Source organism: Monodon monoceros, unplaced genomic scaffold (assembly GCF_005190385.1).
Source record: "Monodon monoceros isolate NGI ecotype Baffin Bay Population unplaced genomic scaffold, NGI_Narwhal_1 Super_Scaffold_4, whole genome shotgun sequence".
NCBI lineage: Eukaryota > Metazoa > Chordata > Mammalia > Artiodactyla > Monodontidae > Monodon > Monodon monoceros.
In genome coordinates, this window is record NW_021703781.1 from 35,729,494 (window position 1) to 35,751,569 (window position 22,076).

At 47.3% G+C, this 22,076-nt stretch overlaps 1 protein-coding gene across 3 annotated transcripts in view; it reads right to left on the bottom strand.

Annotated features, from left to right (window-relative positions):
- The window catches only part of ARHGAP22 (Rho GTPase activating protein 22), a 211,167-nt gene that overhangs the window by 137,448 nt on the left and 51,643 nt on the right, over nt 1-22,076 (bottom strand). For all 3 annotated transcript variants that reach the window (XM_029201107.1, XM_029201105.1, XM_029201106.1), the window contains exon 3: nt 4,435-4,634. In XM_029201107.1, the coding sequence (XP_029056940.1) occupies nt 4,435-4,634 (200 nt within the window). The remainder of the gene's footprint in view (nt 1-4,434; nt 4,635-22,076) is intronic.

Sequence of the window (22,076 nt, forward strand, 5' to 3'; positions counted from 1 at the left end):
AGGGAACCCTCTTAACTGCTTTTTAAACTGACTTTCAATCAGAACTCCTGTTTGGAGCTCTTCTTTTGCCCTCATTTCCAGAGATAACTGGTCCTGCCAATGTCTGAGTCTTTGCTGGGCGGTGAGGGGATTTGCAAACCCAGCGGATTTTTGTGCTATCTGTGGTGCTGGCTTGGAATTTAGCTCTCTGGGGTTTGCTGATCAGCTACCTCCCACCCACCTGCTGTCCAGCATCCAGAATGCGGCTGTCTCCCTCCTGCCTTCTCCATCTAGGTGTGTCCAGACCTTCGCAAGCACACCTTTAGTGTTCTTTATTGGAATTTTGGGGTTTTTAACTCTGTCATCCTTGACTAGAAGTTTGAATTTAAGTTTTGATTTTCTTATTAACTTAGGAGGTGTTATGAAGTACGTGTGTGTTTTATTTCCACGTGTATAGATTTCTCTCTCTCTTGCATATATACCCTCACTCACTGTCATTTTGTTCTTAATCTCTAAGTCTTTTTTTTTCTTTTGCACTATTGTCAGTGAATGTGTCTCTATAATTTCATTTTTTTTTAAAAAATGGAGAACAATGAGAATTCTTTTTCTTTGTTTAAGTATCCTTCAAAGCTATGTCATTAAGAACATAAAAGTTCACAGCTGCTCTATTTTCTCAGTAGGTTATTTATATTATAATGAAATGTTTCTATTTGTTCCTATCACCTTGAATTCTATTCTATTTGATTTTGATATTCCTAAATCTGCTTTCTTTTTGCTTGCATGTGCTGGCTTACGTTTTTCCCATTGTTTTGTTTTTCAACCTTTTTATTACTTTCTCTTTTTTAAGCCAGACTTCCACTTTGTCTTTTAAGACACAGATGAATCTGACCTATTCACATTTATTACGACAACTGAAAGGTTTCTTCCTGTTCCTTGCTATCTTATTTACTTTTTTGTTTTCTATTTACCTTTTTCTTTTGTTTTTTCCTCCCCTCCATTTTCTGCCCATTTGTTGAAATGATCACACTTAATTTGTTACATTCTTTCCATCTCACGTTTTGGAAGTTGTACTTTCCATTTCTATTCTATTCCATTTCTATTCAAAGCCAAGAAACCCACAGTGAAGGAGTGGGATAACTAGACTTAAAGTGAATCCTCAAACAGTGGAAACAGACCAGGCTGATCAAGAAAGAATGTGGCAGGAGTTTTCATGGTGCAAGAAACATTTTGCAGAAGCTAAAAGTATTTAAGAAGAAAAAACCTGGAATCTTTTATTAGTAAAACTGTAGGATCTGTCTGCTGGAAACTATTAGGGACATGTGTTGGGAAAAGCTGGAGGGACAGGGCCACACTTTCAGGTTCTGTTTTAAAGCACCTTTGCCTAGTCTTTCTATCTGAGTTTCCATCTGAGCCAATTCTTCCACCATCTTGAATTTTCCCCATCTCTGTGCTCTACGTCCTCTGCTGACCTTCGTGCGAGAAGGGGAGAAGGGAAGAGCTAGGGCTTTGGAGAGAGAACAAGAATATGGGCTGGGAGTGATCCTTATCACGTGTATGTGCTCTGGGCAGCATCAAGGGTAGCTGGACATCCCTCCTCTCCACAATTACATCTGCTGGACAGACGACAGGCCATCTGTTAGGAGGGAGCTCACTGTCTGGGCACTTCCATGACTGCAAACAGTGAGCAGGGCCCATTTTTCCAGGAACCAGATATTGAGAATTAGTCCATTACATGTAGTTCATGCAATTAAATGGAAATCTGAGGGTTATTCTGCCAGCAGGCATGTAGGTTTGAGATCATACTATAAAGATAAATGAGTCAAATTTGACCAAGAGTCTCCTTGAGATTGGGAACCTGAGCAACAGGGCTGCCAGAGCAGTCAGGCTTTGTTGGGGAGGGGGGATTATGGAAAAGAATAATCCCCCATGAGGATCTGGCAGAGACCCGGAGAGGCCAAAAGAGGAGCCCTGGGCATGATGCTGGCATCTGTTGGAGATGCTGGCTCTTTTCAGGGATCCAATGGCTCCCTGGTGACAACCGCGCTGGTTTAGCTTGGGTCAGGCCCCAGGGCTCCTCCTTTGCCCAGGCTGGTGACTGGGGATGTCATTACTTCCATTCAATTAGCTATTTCCACCAGGAGCCATTGAAGTCTGGAGAAGGTGGCAGGTGAGGGAGAAGAATGTCCAGTCTGGGAAATCTGGGGGATGGAGGTTCCTTCTGGAGCTGCAGTGACAGGTGAGGGCCACCTGAGACTCACCGTGAAGAATATGTGGGGAAGCCTGGGGCAGGGGTCCACACGTAGGCTGGTGACCTCAGTGTGTTACTTTAGTCCACTGGGTTCACCCAACATCATAATGCATTTCTTCCAGGAGATGGTGCTGTGGGCGGGCCAGGAGGGGGATGACAGTAGGGGCCATAGGCAGGGCTCTGAGGTGCTAGGGACTCTGGCAACTTTGATCACCATCATCAGAGTGACATGTCACCAAAAGGACAGCCAGGAAAGCCAAGATGCCACTGAAGGGCCAAGGCTGGTCTTCAACACAAAACGCAGAAGCCAGGAGGAAGATGGCGGTGGGCAAGCCAGAGGTGTGGCTCCTGATCTGGGAAGCAGGCTGAGGGGCAGGGCTGAGGGAGCGTGAGGGTACCCAGACTGAAGTATCCCAGGTGCTAGGATCTGTGCTCCGTCACGTATATGTTCTACAATCTAATTCTTAGTGCATTTCTGTGAGGTAGGTAATAATGTCTCCATTTTAGTAATCATGAAACTGAAAGTAAAAAAAAAAATTAAGTGGCTTATACCAAGTCATTTAGCTAGCATGACTGACCTAATTCTGATCAAATTCAAAGTTCCTGTTTGTTCCACTCCACCTCTCTGGGAGTTCTATTCCTTCCTTATAAAGCCTGGGAGGCTGGACAAGATCAGAGTTCCCTAAACTTTAGCTTCGATCCACCTTCATGATTTTTGTCATCCTCACCTCTCATCTCTACTGGTATTGGTGTAAAACTTTTCCTTAAGCAGTCTCACTTGTTTGTGTGTGTGTTAAAATGTACATAACATGTAATTTACCATTTCAATGATTTTTAAGTGTACAGTTCAGTAGCATTAAGTACACTCACATTGCTGTGCAACACTTTTTGTTTTTAACTTAGATATATTTTAGAAACAAAAACATGCTATGACTCTCACGAATGGAAACCAGTATGGCTTTCCATAAACAAAAGTTAACCACTAGAATAAATACAGTGAAGACAGAAAGTTATTTACTTGCAGCTGGTGACTAGTGCCACTGAGGTCTCTGAGATGAGGCCTGCTCCTTCCCACCCCCAGAGTCCCATGTTTTTAAGGGAGGGTCCCAAGTATTGGAGAAGTGTTAAAGATAGGACAATTCCTTCTTCATACTCAGAAAATTTGGAAGAGGAGTGACAGGGTCATTTTCTCGCTGTGTTGACGACGTGATACCGTGCTGTGCCCAGGTACCTCCTTCCACCTTGCCCATCACAGAGCCCCCTCCCCGCCCCCCAGGCCCCCGAGCACACCGTGGAACTGCTGGATGTGCACAGGCTACAGCCCTGCAAAGCTCTGTGACCCCTGACCCCAAACAAGGGTATCTCCCTTTTCTTTCCAACTTGGATCAATGACTAGGAGCCACCTTTGGAAGAAGTCCTTCAAGTTCCCTTCCCCATTTTCCCCAAGAGAAGCGAGGGTAGCTCCCAGACATCCTTTCTCTGTCTGAATCCCATAACAAGGGTTAGCTTGCCCAAGCTCCGCAAGCCCAGCCGCCCTGGCCGGCAGCATGCAGAGAGCTCGGTTATGATGTCTGCACAGGGCAACTGTGACCAGGCTGCACCATGACGGAGGAGGCCACCGACTGCTCTGAGTGAGCGAACTTAGTGGAACTGGGTGGAAAGGCAGACGTGTTAAGCGCCTGAGGTGGAGCTTACAGTGCTGGTGGAAAACAGAAGCCTCCCCTGAGAGGCAGAGGCCTCTGACACAGGGGTTTCACCGCGAGCCAGAATTCAGTATGACGTTAGATTTGTCTGGGTGCCCGTTTCCCTGCATAATGGAAGGAATGGAATGTGTGCACCTGTGTCCTCCTTGGAAGCACTAAGAGGCTGAAAAGGACATGAGGAAGAGTTGTATTTTTAAGCCATGGACGGATGTTCTCTATCACCATTATAAGGAAACATTTCCATCACTGAAGCTGTGGATGTGTCACAGTAAAACAAGGTGTGATACCGGGAACGTGGTAGCAGGGGATAAAGCTCACTTTGGAAATCCCAGTGAAATGTCATGCTGAGTGGAGTCAGGGGCTTGGTGCTTGAGGGGTGGAGGTGCTGACGGCAGGGTCACACTCTCTGCCTTCTCCCCTCTCCTGGACGTAGTTAAACACGCCCGCCCCCCCGCCTGGAGCCCCGCTGTGATGCCCGCTGGACACAGGACGCACGCTCCTCACCTGGGGCTTGATCTCATCTTTGTCCTTGTAGTAGAAGAGCTGATCCCCACGCAGCACGAACCAGCGTTGCTGCCAGTTCTTCATTATGCTCCTCTGCTTCTTCAGCCAGCCCGCCTTCAGGACGGGGCCCAGCCTGCGGGGGCAGGGTGGCTGCCCAGGGCTCCGGCTCTGCTCCCCCATCACCAGGCTTTTGGAGCGGGCTGGAAGCCAAGCACACACACAGTGAGCACGAAGGATGGCAGGCCAGGGGTCAGTCCTTGCCCCACCCCGGCATCCCAGCTGCCCGGTGACCAGAGTATGGGAGCTTCGCCCAGCAGGGCATAATCATGCTTGGCCTATCTCCCCCTTGGGTTCAAAGGGACATGGGTTGGGACCCCTCAGCACCACAGCCCAAGGTCATCCACCTGGGGGAGTGCACAGCCTGCCTGATTAGTTTCTGCTTTGTCTCTGGGATCCAAGATTCTGCCTTTCCCCAGGTTTGTTCATCCATCCATGCCTCCATGCACCCATCCATCCATCCAGCTTTCCATTTGTTCAATGACTCATTCATTCATTCAGCAACTATTTATTAGTACCTACTATGTACCAATCACTGTTATAGGTGCTGGGGAAAAGCAGTAAGAAATAAGAAAAATAAGAAAGATAAACATCTGGATCCTGCTAGAGCTCACATTCTAGCAGGGTTCCTGTCACTCCGGCCCCAAGGGAGCTGGCCCCAGCAGACTCCCTCCCTGGTACCTGCGTGGCACCTCTCCCCTGGCAGCATCAGATCTCAGCACCATTGCCCAGAACCCCCATCCCACCTGGCAAACCACCTTGATGCTTCCCTGGGATCATCCTGGCAGCTGGGCCTGCACAGCAGGGCCTCTGCGACAGTTGCTTGCTGTGACTTGTCGATGGCTCCCTGGAGGGTGAAGGGGCCGTCCCTCCTACCTAGAGCCACCGAGTGCCTCGAGCACTCCTGCTCCGCAGATACCACTGAGCAGCGCTCTGCCAGGGTTGGTACTGCCCTTCACAGTGATTGAGTTCTTGCCCCTCCCATGCCTCCCCTACCCCTTCCCCTCGCTCTCCCCTCTGTCCTGGGGAAAGCTTCTCTCCTCTCTCTGGCCAGTATCAAGGATACTGCTGCAGTGGTCACTAGGAGGGGCCATCCTGGACTTCGGAGGAACAACTCTGAGTCCGAATGTGCCCACACTTAGAATTCTTAGACCACGGGTCCTAACTTATGACGGGAGCACACGGTCCCTGCAGCCCACAGCTGTTTCTGCCATCCCTTTCCTACTCAATTTCTGGCTTGGCTGCATGGTGAGCTCCTATTTATCCTTCCAGATCCAACTCCACAGAACCTTCCTTCTGATCCCTTCCAGATAGTCATTCCCTCCTCTACCAGGACACGTGGTCCATGGCTGGTATTTATTAATCTGTGTGGTTGCCTTTCTGCCCCTCTAGACTGAGGGGTAGGGATGGGAGGACATGACGTCTTATCTAGTTCTGCACTTGTGGCTCTCATCACCACACCAGGCAGGTAACGGATGTAAGACATGGTTGTCAAACATCATGGGCTACTTTGGCTTACTCTTTTATTTTAAATGGAAGTGTAGTTGATTTGCAGAATCAACTGTCCTTGGCAGAAGCAGGGCTCCAGTGAAGGAGAGGAGAGGCCAGCCTCTGCTCCCCTCAGTTCACCAGGGAGGCGCTTCCTGTAGATGCTACTTAGGCTGCCCAGCCAGCCCGGATTGTCCCCCAGCCGCTCAATCACACAGATATTACTTATAAGGCCCATAGAGCATCTTGAAAGGAAAATCATTGTTGTTATGATTTATTAATAACCACTGTTCCTGTCTTCAGCATTTCCTTGAATCAAGCCATGTAAATATTCCAGTTCTGTAAACATTTAAGCCAAGATTTCAACTCAAACAGCTCTAACCTTCTAAGGCTCCAGAACTACGGGGAGTCTCTGGAGTTTCTGGCCCAGGAGCAGGCCTGTGACCTGGGGAGGAGGAGGGTGCTCTTTGCCCTCCTCAAAGTCAAGTTCTTCGGCTCACAAGCACAATCATTCATTCACTCGTTCATTCATCCATGCCTTCCAAGTCTGCGGAGCTCCTCCAGGTATGGGGCAGAACCCCAAGTTGTTTGCGTTCCCCCAGAGCCCCAAGGCTGGCAGGAGAAATAACATAAAGAAGAGCCACACAGAGATGGAAGAGCCACAGGCCATGTGGACGGGCAAAGGCTGCAGACACTTAAATGAAGGTGCACCTTTCCGCTGTAGACATTTGCAGAGCCACCCAGAGGAGGAGCCTTGAAGGATGACCAGAGTTTGGGCCCACCTCAGGGGAGGGGGCACTCCAATTTGCAAAGAAGGAACAGGAGTAGCATTTGCTACCTCTTGGCTCAGATCAACGAGTGTGCCGGGTTGATGCGGTCACCTATTCGCACTGACAAGCATCTCCTGAGAGGATGGACCACACTCCCAGTCTCTCCTTCCTCACCCCCCAGTCCCTGCCAACCCCTTGCATTTGGAGGTTTTGTCCTCTCCTGGAAACTGCTCTGATGAAATCCGACAGTCTGGTTCTGATTCTCAGCCTCTGAGACACTTTGGTGCTCAGGCACATTGATTACCCTCTTCCTGAAGCTCTTCCTTCCGCCCCCACTGCAGAGCCCAACTGCCTGGTACACCTACGTCTCTTACCACCTGCCCAGCCCGTTCTGGTCTCAGTTCCTCCTGTTCTCCCCGAAAGTCCTGCTGTTGCCCAGGGCTGCCCCAGCTGCCCTCCATTCCATCATGAGTCCACGTCTTTATTTCTGCCCAGATCTTTCTCTGAAACTTCAGGCTCACGTTAAACCATCTCCATGGGGGACATCTCCATAGGGATGGTTCATGGTCGCCTGTGCCCATGTTCAAATTCAACGTCTACTGCCTACTCACATCACCCAAGCCTGCTCCCCACCCCCTGCTCACCAAGGATTCATGACTGGGACCGGCCAATCTTGACATCTTGGAGTTGTTTTGACAAACCCCCTCCCCATCAAGTCCCACGGCCAATTAGTGTGCAAATTCTGAAGATTCTCTCTTTGCACTCTTTCTTTTTTTTTTTTTTTTCTGTACGCGGGCCTCTCACCGTTGTGGCCTCTCCCGTTGCGGAGCACAGGCTCCGGACGCGCAGGCTCAGCGGCCATGGCTCACGGGCCCAGACGCTCCACGGCATGTGGGATCTTCCCGGACCAGAGCACGAACCCGCATCCCCTGCATCGGCAGGCGGACTCTCAACCACTGCGTCACCAGGGAAGCCCTGCACTCTTCTTTCTTTTCATTTCTGTTTTACTGAATCAATTCGAATTCTTATCATCCCTCGCCTGGACGCCTTCCTCTTGCTCCCTGCCCTCTGCTGGAGTCTCCAGAAGAGATACGCAGCTGCCGAGGAAATTTTTCTAAACGCAGATATAATCAGCTTTTACTCCTTTTCTCCACAGTAGTTAGGGCATTTATCAATTACGTGCAGAGTAAAATCCAACCTCAGCCTGGCCGTCACGATCGGTTCACAGGACAGCGCCACCCCTGCCTAACCACGCACCTCCCCGTCAGCCCAGGGCTAACGGCTGCCGAAGGTGCCTGCATATTACGCCTACCGGGGACCTTAGGAGATCCGGTCTCCAGGTTTGTTGAAAACGCCTACCTGGGACCTTAGGAGATCCGGTCTCCAGGTTTGTTGAAACACAACTTCCGGGGGAAGGACCTGGAATCTGGATGTTGAAGCAGCCCAGGTGATTCCAAAAGTCACTGCCCTGGGGTCTAGTCACACTGGACAACTCCCCAGTGTAATGCCCTTTTGCTCATCTTCACTGTCAAAGTCCTACTTTCCACTCAACATTTGGGTCCCGTTGCACCTCCTTCATGTAGCTCTCCAAGAGTCACTCCACTAAAATTAGTCTCTTTCTCTTCACTTCAATTTCACCTTTAGAATAGTGTGAATAACAGTCTGGTGTATAGTACTGTTGTTTGTGCAGTGCATGTATCTACCTCTCCCCAAAACTGAGGGCCATGGAGAGCTAGGGGGTCCAACTCCCTCCTGGGAAAATCTGTGTGCATGAGTGTGTGTTTTTTCTAGTATGTAAGTATGTATGTGCATGAGTGTGTAAGAGTATGTGCATGTGCATCCATGTGTTTGCAATCATATGCTTGTGAATGTGTATGTGTGCATGCTGCAGTGTGCAAGAGTGTGTGCACACATGTGTGTCATTGTGAGTGTACAATGAGGGTATGTTTGTAAGTATGTCTGAGAGTGTGGATGCATGCATATGTGTGAATGTGTATGAGTGTGAGTGTGTTTGCAAGCTTGTGAGGTGTGTGAGCGCATGCCTGTTTGGAGCAATCCTAAATTCAGAATCTGGGGTCTCAGTCCAGGCAGTCAGGTCTGAGCAAGGAGACCCTGAGCCCAGGGCCTGCAGACTCATCCAGGAGCCCTGGAGGCCTGAGATCCTTACTTGGAAGCCAGGCTGTTGGGAAACTGGGAAAGCTGACAGGACAAGCCAGGGTAGGAGAGACAGAGGGTAGAGGCTGGGGGTGAGTCTTTGGGAGGGTGGAGAGGAGGGGCCACCCTGAGAGACATTTAGGAGGCGGGGCTGATGACTGATGGCATGGAGAGGGGGACAGGCCAGCAGTCAAGGAGGGGCAGCAAGATGGTGCACATGTTAGATTTTGCAGTCTCTCTGACATCCAAGAGGATGTGTCCAGGGGAAATGCGACGCGGGGGACGGAGCCAGCTCAGGAGAGAGGTGCTGCAGGTCAGTGCCCAGCACATAGGAAGCACTCAGTCAGGATCTGCTGAATGACACTGCGCTAAAATCCTTCATGAATTGCTCATCTAATGCTTACAACAAGTGTTCTTCAGCAACAGGGGTCACACCATGCATAAGCGGCACAGCCTTGTCTGTGAATACAAATTCTCCCTCCTTCAGGGCCTGCTCAGGTGGTGATGGGGGCTTAGCTTGGAACAGCTGCTGGGTGTTGGTAGACTCGGCTCTCATTGCATTAGCACTGGGCTGGCTTTCCTAGAAATGCTGGCCCAGGAGGGGTCAAAATGGGAGAAAGAAGGAACTCGATGGGTGGACAGGTGAGGGTAGGGTGGGTGGCAGTGGAAGGGACAGACATGCCTAAGTGCCAGCAAGGGCCAGAGTTGGGGGTGGGAGCCCAGCAGCTGACATGAGTAATTTCACTTATTCCTCAGAATAATCCTGAGTTCTCAGATGTTCTGACTGAGACTCAGAGGAAGAAAGCTGAAGGTTACACAACAATGTTGTTATGTGGCGAAGCCAGGATTCAAAGCCCAGTCAGTGCTGGTCACCGAGGATGCTACAATCCTTCCCCAGCAAAACCGAGACTGAGCAGGGCCCTAAGTGCTTCAGCTCAGAGATGCCAGGAAGGGAGGAGAAAAGCAGCCTGCAAAGGAGTGCGCCCAAGTGTCCGCAAGGTGACAGAGGCTGCCAGGGATGACAGCAACAGTCACTCCAACTCAGAAGGTCAGAACCCTGGGTGGAGGAAATGGAATGCAAGGACCCAAAGGTTCATTCATTATCATAGGAGGACAAAGGCCTATGCAGGCAGCATCAAGGTGCAAGGCCAGCCCTGATTTTTTTTTTTTTTTTAGCCTCATTGTGTGGCTTGCAGGATCTTAGTTCCCCAACCAGGGACTGAGCCCAGGCCACAACAGTGAGAGTGCCGAGTCCTAACCACTGGACTGCCAGGGAACTTGCATGCCCTTTTCCTATCAAGGAAGTGTAAAAAATTATTTTTTAACATCTTTGTTGGAGTATACTTGCTTTACAGTGTTGTGTTAGTTTCTGCTGTATAACAAAGTGAATCAGCTATATGCATACGTATAACCCCATATCCCATCCCTCTTGCGTCTCCCTCCCACCCTCCTTATCCCACCCCTCTAGGTGGTCACAAAGCACGGAGCTGCTCTGCCTGTGCTACGCAGCTGCTTCCCACTAGCTATCTAGTTTACATTCAGTAGTGTATATATGTCAATGCTACTCTCTCACTTCATCCCAGCTTACCCTTCCCCCTTGCTGTGTCCTCAAGTCCATTCTCTATGTCTATGTCTTTATTCCTGTCCTGCCCCTAGGTTCATCAGAACCATTTTTTTTTTAGATTCCTTATATATGTGTTAGCATACAGTATTTGTTTTTCTCTTTCTGACTTACTTCACTCTGTATGACAGACTCTAAGTCCATCCACCTCACTACAAATGACTCAATTGCATTTCTTTTTTTTTTTTGCTTTTGTAATTATAATTGCATTTCTTTTATGGCTGAGTAATATTCCATTGTATATATGTGCCACATCTTCTTTATCCATTCATCTGTCAATGGACACTTAGGTTGCTTCCACGTCCAGGCTACTGTAAATAGAGCTGCAATGAACATTGTGGTACATGACTTTTTTTTTTTTTTTTTTTTGCGGTACGCGGGCCTCTCACCGTTGTGGCCTCTCCTGTTGCAGAGCACAGGCTCCGGACGCACAGGCCCAGCGGCCATGGCTCACGGGCCCAGTTGCTCCGCGGCATGTGGGATCTTCCCGGACCGGGGCACGAACCCGTGTCCCCTGCATCGGCAGGCGGACTCTCAACCACTGTGCCACCAGGGAAGCCCCATGATTCTTTTTGAATTACGGTTTTCTCAGGGTATATGCCCAGTGGTGGGATTGCTGGGTCGTATGGTAGTTCTATTTTTAGTTTTTTAAGGACCCTCCATACTGTTCTCCATAGTGGCTGTATCAATTTACATTCCCACCAACAGTGCAAGGAGGTTCCCTTTTCTCCACACCCTCTCCAGCATTTACTGTTTGTAGATTTTTTGATGATGGCCGTTCTGACCGGTGTGAGTTGATACCTCATCGTAGTTTTGATTTCCATTTCTCTAATGATTAGTGATGTTGAGCATCCTTTCATGTGTTTGTTGGCAATCTGTATACCTTCTTTGGAGAAATGTCTGTTTAGGTCTTCTGCCCACTTTTTGATTGGGTTGGTTTTTTTTTTTGATATTGAGCTGCATGAGCTGCTTGTATATTTTGGAGATTAATTCTTTGCCAGTTGCTTTGTTTGCAAATATTTTCTCCCATTCTGAGGGTTGTCTTTTCATCTTTTTTATGGTTTCGTTTGCTGTGCACAGCTTTTAAGGTTCATTAGGTCCCATTTGTTTATTTTTGTTTTTATTTCCATTTCTCTAGGAGGTGGGTCAAAAAGGATCTTGCTGTGAGTTATGTCATAGAGTGTTCTGCCTATGTTTTCCTCTAAGAGTTTTATAGTGTCTGGCCTTACATTTAGGTCTTTAATCCATTTTGAGTTTATTTTTGTGTATCGTGTTAGGAAGTGTTCTAATTTCATTCTTTTACATGTAGCTGTCCAGTTTTCCCAGCACCACTTATTGAAAAGGCTGTCTTTTCTCCATTGTATACTCTTGCCTCCTTTATCAAAATTAAGGTGACCATATGTGTGTAGGTTTATCTCTGGGCTTTCTATCCTGTTCCATTGATCTATCTTTCTGTTTTTGTGCCAGTACCATATTGTCTTGATTACTGTAGCTTTGTAGTACAGTCTGAGGTCCGGGAGCCTGATTCCTCCAGCTCCATTTTTCTTTCTCAAGATTGCTTTGGCTATTCGGGGTCCTTTGTGTTTCTATACAGATTGTGAAATTTTTTGTTCTACTTCTGTGAAAAATGCCATTGGTAGTTTGACAGGGGTTGCATTGAATGTGTAGATTGCTTTGGGTAGTATAGTCATTTTCACAATGTTGATTCTTCCAATCCAAGAACATGGTATATCTCTCCATCTATTTGTATCATCTTTAATTTCTTTCATCAGTGTCATATTTTTCTGCATACAGGTCTTTTGTCCCCTTAGGTAGGTTTATTCCTAGTTATTTTATTCTTTTTTTTGTTGCAATGGTAAATGGGAGTGTTTCCTTAATTTCTCTTTCAGATTTTTCATCATTAGTGAATAGGAATGAAAGAGATTTCTGTGCATTAATTTTGTATCCTGCTACTCTACCAAATTCATTGATTAGCTCTAGTAGTTTTCTGATAGAATCTTTAGGATTCTCTATGTGTAGTATCATGTCATCTGCAAACAGTGACAGTTTTACTTCTTCTTTTCGGATTTATATTCCTTTTATTTCTTTTTCTTCTCTGATTGGGAAGTGTAAATCTTTTGTTTGTCAGAGTTGAAGAAATTAAAGAAGTGAATGTACAGAAGAGGAAATACAAACAGCCAATAAAGATGTGTAGTGATGCTGGATTTCAGTAGTAATCAGGGGGAAGTACAAATTATAGCTATTTTATGATGCAGTACTGTGTCCCCTTTAGGCAGGTACATTTTTAAAATTCAGTAATATCATGTGTTGTGAGTTATTGTAAGCTGCTTTACAGAAGGCAATTGGGCTGTGTTATTAAAATTGTAAACATGCCCACTCTATAACCCAGCAAATTCCGTGTCTTACCTCTTTCCTGCAAAAAGAACCACAAGTGCCTAGGTAGTCACACCCAAGGATGCCCTTGGAGCACTCTGAGTGATCCCTAATAATGGAAAAACCCAAATGCCCAACAATAGGAAAATAGCCAAATAAACTGTGCTGTATTCACATTACAGGATGCACAACAGAAGTTAAAAAGAATGAGATGAATGTCTATGAGCGAACACGGTTAGCTCCCCTCTTCAACGAACACCTCAGAAGAGGTGTCTTCACTCTTTCCAATTCCTCTCCGATTCTCCTTTTTTATTGTAGTAAAATACACTTAACATAAAGTTGACCGTTATAACCATTTTTAAGTGTACAGTTTACTGTGGCTTTAAGTACATTCACATTGCTATGTAACCATCACCACCATTCATTTCTAGAATTTTTTCATCATCCCTAACTGCTTCCTGTTCTCTTTTGATCCCACCCAGTCAGCCTTCCCCGACCTCTGTACCACCAAAACTACTCTTATCAAGGCCACCAGTGACCCTCACGTTGCTTAATCCAAGGTCAAGTCAGCCCATCCATTCCTTCCCCTTACACCACTTGACCCCAGTTGGTCCTTCCTGCCTCTGTGACCATTTCTACCCTTGGCTTCCAAGACCACTCTCTCCTGCCTCTCCCCTTCTTCACTGGCTACTACTCTCAGTCTTATCATCCCCACCTCTTAAAGTCCAGCACCAGGGGCTAGTCCTTGGACTCTATTTCTGTCCACACTCACTATCTCGGTGATCTCCTTCCATCTCATGGATTAAAACACCATCGATGTGTGGAAGGCACCTGTGCAGAGCTCAGCCCTGAACCCCAGACCCAGGCGGCCATCACACCATCCACCTCCAGCATCTCATGGCAAAGCTCAACTCCTGGTCTTTCCCCACCCCCAAACCTACTCCTCTCATGGTTTCCCCCATCTCAGTCAATGGAAACACTATCAGACATGCCTATTCCCAGCCACCATCATTTCTCACTTGAGTTACTGCTACAGCCTCTTCTCCAGTCTGCCATCTGCCATCCCCCCACTGCAGTTTCTTAACAGGGCAGCCAGAGACAGTTTTTAAAGATGGGAGTTAGACCATGTTACTTCCCTATGAAAACCCTGCAGGACTCCCCCTCTCACTCAGAGTAAAAGTAGGAGCCATCACTACAGCCTACAAGGGTCCTTGGGACCTGGCCATGTGGCCTCTTGGACCTCCTTGCACTTCCCTGCTCTTGGCCACACTGGCCTCTGCTGTTCCTCAAACAGGCCAGTCATGCACCGGCCTCCTGGCTCTGCACCTGCCATCCCTGGCCCCATAGGGCTTCCTCTCAGCCCCTTTGTTCTTTATTCAAATGCCATTTTCTCAGTGAGGACTTCCTGACCACCCTTAAGAAGATGTATCCCCAACCTTTCCATCTCCCCTTTTCTGCTTTAATATTTACTTAAGTTCTATTATAGCGGTGGAAGAGAGCAAATAGCAGAAAAATACACAAATTATAAAACTATACAAAAGGGAAGAAAAACACAACCCCTTAAACAAAAGGTATATTCACAAGGTATATTCAGTGGGTACATGCATTTGCATAGAAGGAACATGTCACACCTGTAACAGTGACTTTGGTCATGAAGGGGAGGATGGGGCTGTAGTATTGTGGTTTTATACATGCATTGCTTACATAAATTAAAATAAAAACTTTAAAAGAGAGAGTTCTTTTGGAATGGAGCTAAATCCCCTCAGGAGATCTAAAATAGCAATTAAAATATCACAAGTTTGATAAATGTTTATGCGTATTTATCTGCAACAAGCACTGCGCTGGGCTGTGGAGCACAACACAAAGAGATGCCTAGCCTCTGCCTACTCGGAGCATCCAGGCTGAACAGACGACGCTTCATGGAAGCATGGCCCAGGCCCACCTGTGGACCTTCTACGGGATCAGGTCAGGGGCCCCCTCTCTATAGGTGAGCCCCTCCACTGGGCCTGGGTCTACTCCAGCCTGTCTGCTTCACCCCATCTCGCATGAGGAGGGGCTCAGCAAGGGTGTGCAGGTCATTCACTCCCCCAGTGTTTCAACGAGAATACCTGGCAGCTGCTGCATCTTGGAAATGGCTGAGAACACATTAAAGATACCTTACACAGTGGAACGTGTCAGCGCTCTGCCCAAATTCCCTTGATTCCTTTTTCCTGTCTTTATGCGCCCTTACTTCCAACAGCTTACCCCGGGTGGTTTTTCAGGGCTGCTGGCCCGTTTTGAAGTCTGTCCTTGGGTTATTGGAGCCATTCTGAGCAGGCAGTGGGAGAACTGGAAGTGCCCAGGAATTTACATCCCTCCCTCGCCCCACAGCCCTTGGCCAAAGACTCATGCATATGGGATCCTGAAAGCCCCTGCAGCCTTGTTTCTAGTTGGACACCACTTGGAGGGATAAAGAGGTGCAATTCACGTTCAGAGTTTCCCTGGGGCTCAGGCTGAGACCCCTCCTTTACTGGCTTTGCACCCCAGCTTGGCTCTCCCTGTCCCGGTGCTGCTCCCCCGCTGCCACCCCTCACTGGTGTCCCTTGGGAGCACCTGCTTACGAAATTACCACATACACTGCTCATCTCAGGGTCTATTTAGGAGATCCACACCTAGCACACCTGATCGTTTTCAGGGCCGTATGACCACGCTGTGGCAGCACTGGCCTTGGCAGCTGCTGGGGCATTGGCACGCTGTTTTTCCATCTGTAGCTCTGTTAGTGCAGCCCCGAGAGCGTGGAGGAGTGGCCGCACTTGAACTAAAACACAATTGATTTATAAAATCAATGAGATTTTAAAGCCGGGCTGGGGAAAGAGCAAGATGGCTCTCAGAGCTGAACTGATTTAAAGGATAAGTATTGAGGCAGAAAGATTAATGGAGAAGAGAGAGGTGAGGTAATGGAAGGGGCACTCTGCAGGGGGCCAGACGAGCCGGTTTCATGAAGTTAATGCAATTTGCAGCTAAGGACAAGGGGGCCTCACCAGGTTCCTGTGCTGTCCTGGGAGCACTGCATGAGCCTCAGATGATTTATTACAGGATGGTTCCTGAGTGCCCCCTACCTTTAAAAATTTTGTTTAGTTACTTAGCTTCTTTCTGGGCTCCACTTGGTCATCTGTTCTTTGCTAAGTCCCCCATCTGAGGGGTCTAGAGAATCAGCCAGGCGCTCCTAATGGGTCTCACTTAGGGGCCTGAAAGGTGAAGGACAAAGGGGAAACCTACCACCCCCCTTAAGTAAAAAGTATTAATTTTAATATAACTCTGAGGGAGTCTAGAAAGTTTGGATTTTTTCCAAAATGATTATTTTAATGCTTTCAAAACATCAACATAAAAGATCACTTTCTTTACCATTATTTTTATTGGCTCTTCCTGGGTCTGTTTCCTGACTCAGCTGGTGCTGGTCTTCAGCGAGGGGGTGCAGGAGGCAGGGCAACCCCCAAACTGCTTGACCTGCACTTCCATGCAGTGTGAACCCCCAGGTTCAACTGGATCCAGTATTCTTTTATCCATTCATGGGGCTTATAGGGCCTCCTGGGTGTCCACCCTGTGCAAGCCACTGGGGTATGGAAATGAAAGGCACGTGCCTGCCATGGTACAAGTAAAGGGAGAACAGAGACATCCAAATACAAGAGTCTGTCATCTCGGCACATATAAGGGGAAATGAGAGCGTGAAGGCAGCAGCAAGGAAGTCAGGCTGGGAGGTTGGGAGGCCAGAAGTGAGGCTGAAGCTGGATGAAAGAATGGAGTAAGCTGTTAAAAGGGATCAGGTTATGACACCCCCAAATATGCCACTTTGGCATATTGATTATTTTGAGCTGAAGGCAACTGAGAAACAGCACAAAGGAAGAGCTCTTTTCCCTCTCCCTTTCTGCTCAAAAGCAGGGCATAAATTTCCCTTTGTAAAGGTGCCTTGCAACTCCTGTACCAGGAAAAGGAGAATGAGATTCTTATCATCAGGAGATGACTTGAGTCTGCATAATGAACCTTACTAAACAACCCCTATCTACCATACTTTTCCTCGTCACCTTCCCACAGTTTACTGACCCTGGGTTTAACTGCCTCTTTTCTATAAAGCACCTGCCCATACACTTAAAACTATCAATAAAATTTATATGTCTTTCTCCTGTTAATCTTTTAGCAATTTAATCAGCAGCCCTCAGGTGCAGAACTTAAGAGGGTAGAGGAAAAGTTTTTCCTCCCCTACACCATGGAAGGCTGGGAGGGAGAAAGGGTGTGCCCAGCAGACGGAACAGGAAGACATGCAGGATGAGAGAGCATGGGGTTAAACCCAGAAAGTCTGGCTCCCAGGCTCTTAACCCTGACTCTCACAGGACCCATGTCCCTGCCCTAGAACAGACCAAACCCTAACCCCTTCCTACCAAGACTAATGAAAAACCCCTTTCTTTGAGAAGGACAAGCCTGATCGACATCATCTAACCTCTATCCACAGGCTGGACCTCCAACCATCCTGCCATGGTGGGATCCCTCTTGCTGCATCTCCTTCAAAGAGGCTATGCTTTAGCCATCATCGACATGGGTATGAAGTCGGGAAGATGAGACGGCCTCGGTGAGCCTGTGTGCAGTCAGGTCTCCAGCTTCACTTCCCACTCATACCACACACCCCACTCTTTCCAGATCAACGACTGGTCCCCACAAAGGCCATTTTGTGCCAGGCAGCTGCACCTCTGTGCTTGCCCACCTGATGAGCCCTGACACTCTTGAAGTGTTGGTGCAGCCTTTTCCTACTATGTGAAGACTCCTCTAGCAGGTTCCCAAAGCAGGGGCTTGACTGCCATCCATCATGCCACCCCATAGATGGCACACACTTCTGGCCGGACACGTGCCTCTCAAATCTCTGTGTTGATCTGTGAGCTTCTCATGGCCAGAGAGGGTGCCCTCCTCATGCTTGATTCCTGGAACGTAGCAGAGAGCCTCTCAAATGCTTGCTGAATGAATGAGTGGATGTAAGACAGGAATCCTCAAGTTCAAAGAAGATGGGAAAGATCAAATCCAAGAGACCTTGTGCCTCTACAGATGATTTTCCTGGGCTGGAAGAAATCTGCCAGCAGGATTTCTCCTACCCATGGCCTGTTTCCACATGATGAAAGGTTTAAGGGCACAAGATCACTGATTCCACTCCTGTAATCAGAGGAGCGCAAGTAGGAGCAGGAAACACGGAATGTAGTTTTCCTCCTTTTCCTAGTTTGGTGGTGGGAGTGGAGAGGCCAACTGAGGTCATGGAAAGGGCACAGGATTTGGAGGCTCTTTAGCCTCTTGGAGCCCCAGGTTTCCACATAAAATGAGAGCAAAATACAAATCTTATCCACTTCCTAGACCATGGTGAGGAAGAAATGAATGACACTTTGAAAGTGCTTTGTAAACAGAGAAGCACTGAAAGGATGAACGGTGGTGAGTACTGTTTCTCTTTGCTGCAGGCTGAGGCCTTAGGAGGCCTCTATTCCCTCTATTGGACCTCGTCTGGGAGCAGCTGGCCCTAGGTTTGCTGCCTCTGCTCCTGCTCAGATTAGCAAGCCATTCACCAGGAGCCAGGGATCAGTGGAGTCGATGTAATTCAATATTGATTATAAATTTCATTTCTGCCTGCCTACGGGTCATTAGCTTAGATCAATACATTCTCCACCCTTGGTTAGGTAATCATGGAGGCTGTAGATGATTTCAGCAGTCAGGCGGGTCCCTGGCTGCCTTGGTTGGGGGAGCCCAAGGCAGCTCTCCCGGCCTAGGTCTAACCCAGTTCAGGCCTGTCTTGCAAATAAATCATTTATTCCTGTCTGCAAACATGAAGGTCATGGCCAAATCTTCAATTCTCTGGGGCCGAAAGTCCAGCCTGGAGTTCTTGGAGCCCAGCATCTGGAAGTGCCTTATATCCTGAGTGTCTAAGAGTGCTGGGTTATGGACTCTGGGTATCTCCCATGGAAGAACTCAGTTTTCCCATCAGCTGGTATCTGGGAGGAGAGGCAGGAGGAGGGAGGAGGCCTGGGTTCCCTGGACACAAACTTCCACCTTCATCTCCTAGCACAAGAGCCTCGGTGGCAGCAGATGGACTGGTAGTCTGGGGCTGGGGTGTGTCCAGAAGCAGGGGAACCTGCCTGGCAGTGGCTGAATGCTCTCAGTAGATGTGCTCTGACAACGGTCCTGCTGTCCCCTCACACCCTCTTCAGATGGCAGATAGGAAACACCATCAATCCCACAGCATTTACTGAACATCTATCTCTTTTCTCCCTGCCCTCAGGGTCACTCTCTGTAGACCCACTGCCCACGGTGCAGCCAGCACCATTGTCTAACGCTCTGTCCAGACACATCACTCCCCTGTTGAGAGCCCTACCTGGATGTGGGATGGGTCTGTTCTCCCTGCCGCATCACCTGGTCCCTTCACTGCCTTCCTGCATAGCAGGCTCACAGTTGGCCAAGTGCATGTGCCTCTGGGTCTAAATTCTTCAGAGAATTTAGATTCTCTCTGTATCTCGGGCAAAGCAGATGTCATATCACCTAATTAGGTTACTGGCCCTTTGCTGTCCCACTCTCAGGGCCCTAGAGGTGGTCTGTCTTAGGGAGCCCTCAGAGCACCTGACAAGCCTGGGCGGGGGCAGCATGGGATGACCATGGGCATATTCGGGAAGGCCACACTATTCAGAACCAAGCAATCAGAGGAGGCCTATGAATCCCATGGTCACCCCTGAAGAGCAGAAACTCCCCTCTGAACAATCTTCCAGTGTGAACTGGTATGAGGTCAGGTGACCTCCAGTCTATCACTTCTTGACCACACCTCACATAGCCCTGCAAGCTTTAGGGTGAGACCTGGCAGGCTCCTGCTCTCCCACCCCCTCCCTTCCCCAGTCCCCAGAGGCAGCCACTTCAGTTGGCTCCTTTGGTATTTACCTCCACATTTCTTTTTTTTTTTTTTTAATTGCGGTGGCTTCTCTTGTTGTGGAGCACGGGCTCTAGGTGCACAGGCTTCAGTAGTTGCAGCACGGGGGCTTAGTAGTTGCGACGCGTGGGCTCTAGAGTGCTCGGGCTTTAGTAGTTGTGGCACACGGGCATAGCTGTCCCACAGCATGTGGGATCTTCCCGGACCAGGGCTCAAACCCGCGTCCCCTGCATTGGCAGGTGGATTCTTAACCACCGGTCCACCAGGGAAGTCCCTACCTCCACATTTCCAAATAGTGTTTATCGCTATTTCTTTCTTTCACTTTTTCTTGATTACCCTCATCTAGTTAATTAACACATGCATCAACTCACATATTTATCTTTTTTGTGTGTGCGAGAACATTTAAGTTCTACTCTCTTAGCACATTTCAATGATACAATACAGGGTTATCAACTATAGTTACCATGTTATACATTAGATCCTCAGATCTTATTCATCTTATAATTGAAAGTTTGTACCCTTTTACCAATTTCTCCCTATTTCCCCCACCTCCCAGCCCCGGCAACCACTTTCTACTTTTTGTTTCTGTAAGTTTGCTTTTTCTGTTTTTGTTATTAGATTCTACATATAAGTAATACCATGCAGTATTTGTCTTGTGTGTGGCTTATTTCACTTAGCATAGTGTCCTCAAGGTCCATCCATGTTGTCACAAGTGGCAGGATTTCCTTCTTCCTCATGGCTGGAAACTATTCATATATATATATGTTTTTATATATAACATTTTCTTTATCCATTCATCAGTTGACTGACACTTAGGTTGTTTCCACGTCTTGGCTATTGTGGATAATGCTGCAGTAAACAAGGGAGTACAGATATCTCTTGAGATCCTGTTTTCATTTCTCTTCAATATATACCCAGAAGTGGAATCGCTGGGTCATATGGTAATTCTATTTTTAATTTTTTGAGGAACCACCATACTGTTTTTCATAGTGACTGCACGAATTTACAGTATACAAGAGCTCCCTTTTCTCCACATCCTTGCCAATATTTGATATCTCTTGTCTTTTCGATAGTAGCCATTCCAACAGTTATGAGGTGATATCTCAATCTGGGTTTTGATTTGCATTTCCCTGATGATCAGTGACACATTTTCATGTACCTCTTGGCCATTTGTGTATCTTCTTTTGCAAAAATGTCTATTCAGTTCTTCTGCCCATTTTTTAATCTGTTTCTTTTTCGCTATTGAGTTGTATGAGTTCTTTGTATATTTTGGATATTAACCCCTTATCGGATATATGATTTGGAGATATTTTCTCCCATTCTGTTTCTTTTAATTTTGTTAGTGGTTCCCTTTGCTATACAGAAGCTTTTTAGTTTGATGTAGTCCCACTAGTTTATTTCTGTTTTCCTTTCCTTCGCTTTTTGTGTCTAATCCAAAAAATGATTGCCACCACTGATGTCAAAGAGACTACCCCATATGTTTTCTTCTAGGAGTTTTGTGGTTTCAGGTCTTATGTTCAAGTCTTTAGTCCATTTTGAGTTGATTTTTGTGTATGGTGAAAGAGGGGTCCAGTTTCATTCTTTTGCTTGTGACTGTCCAGCTTTCCCAACACCATTTTTTGAAGAGACTGTCCTTTCCATATACCGTCCGTTGTATATTGCTGGCTCCTTTGCTGTAACTTAATTGACTACATATACATGGGTTTATTTCTGGGCTCTCTATTTTGCTCCATTAACTTACGGTCTGTTTTTATGCTGAATCACTTCTTGATTTTTTCCATTTTAAATGTTACCTATTGACCTCTAACTATGGAAGATGAGGATTTTATTTACTTCACTCTCCTGTCCCCATCACACATAAGCACCCACTGCATCCTCCCAGTGTACTTTTAGTTGGATCAATATGCAGAATTTGCATTGTTAGTACTACGTAATTGCTAGCCCCGGTTGAGCTGTGTAGTATACTGTAATATTTTGTGCACCACTTTTTGTTTTCCCTGGAGTTCATAACTGGCTTTTGCCTTTTAATTTCCTTAGTGCTCTACTATGTATCAATAATCCAACCTTAAATATTCCAACAGTTCTTCAAATCTAATTTTCATGTATTCACAGGCAGTGGGCATCTTCTTAAAAATCACACTGCATTTTATTACTCAAAGAATTTATAGCTCTCCTGGAGACATGCAGGGCCACCTGCAGTGGTGTTTGGACAGTGTGAATCCCTGTGTAGGGTTAGGGAGAGGGCGTAGGCCTCAGC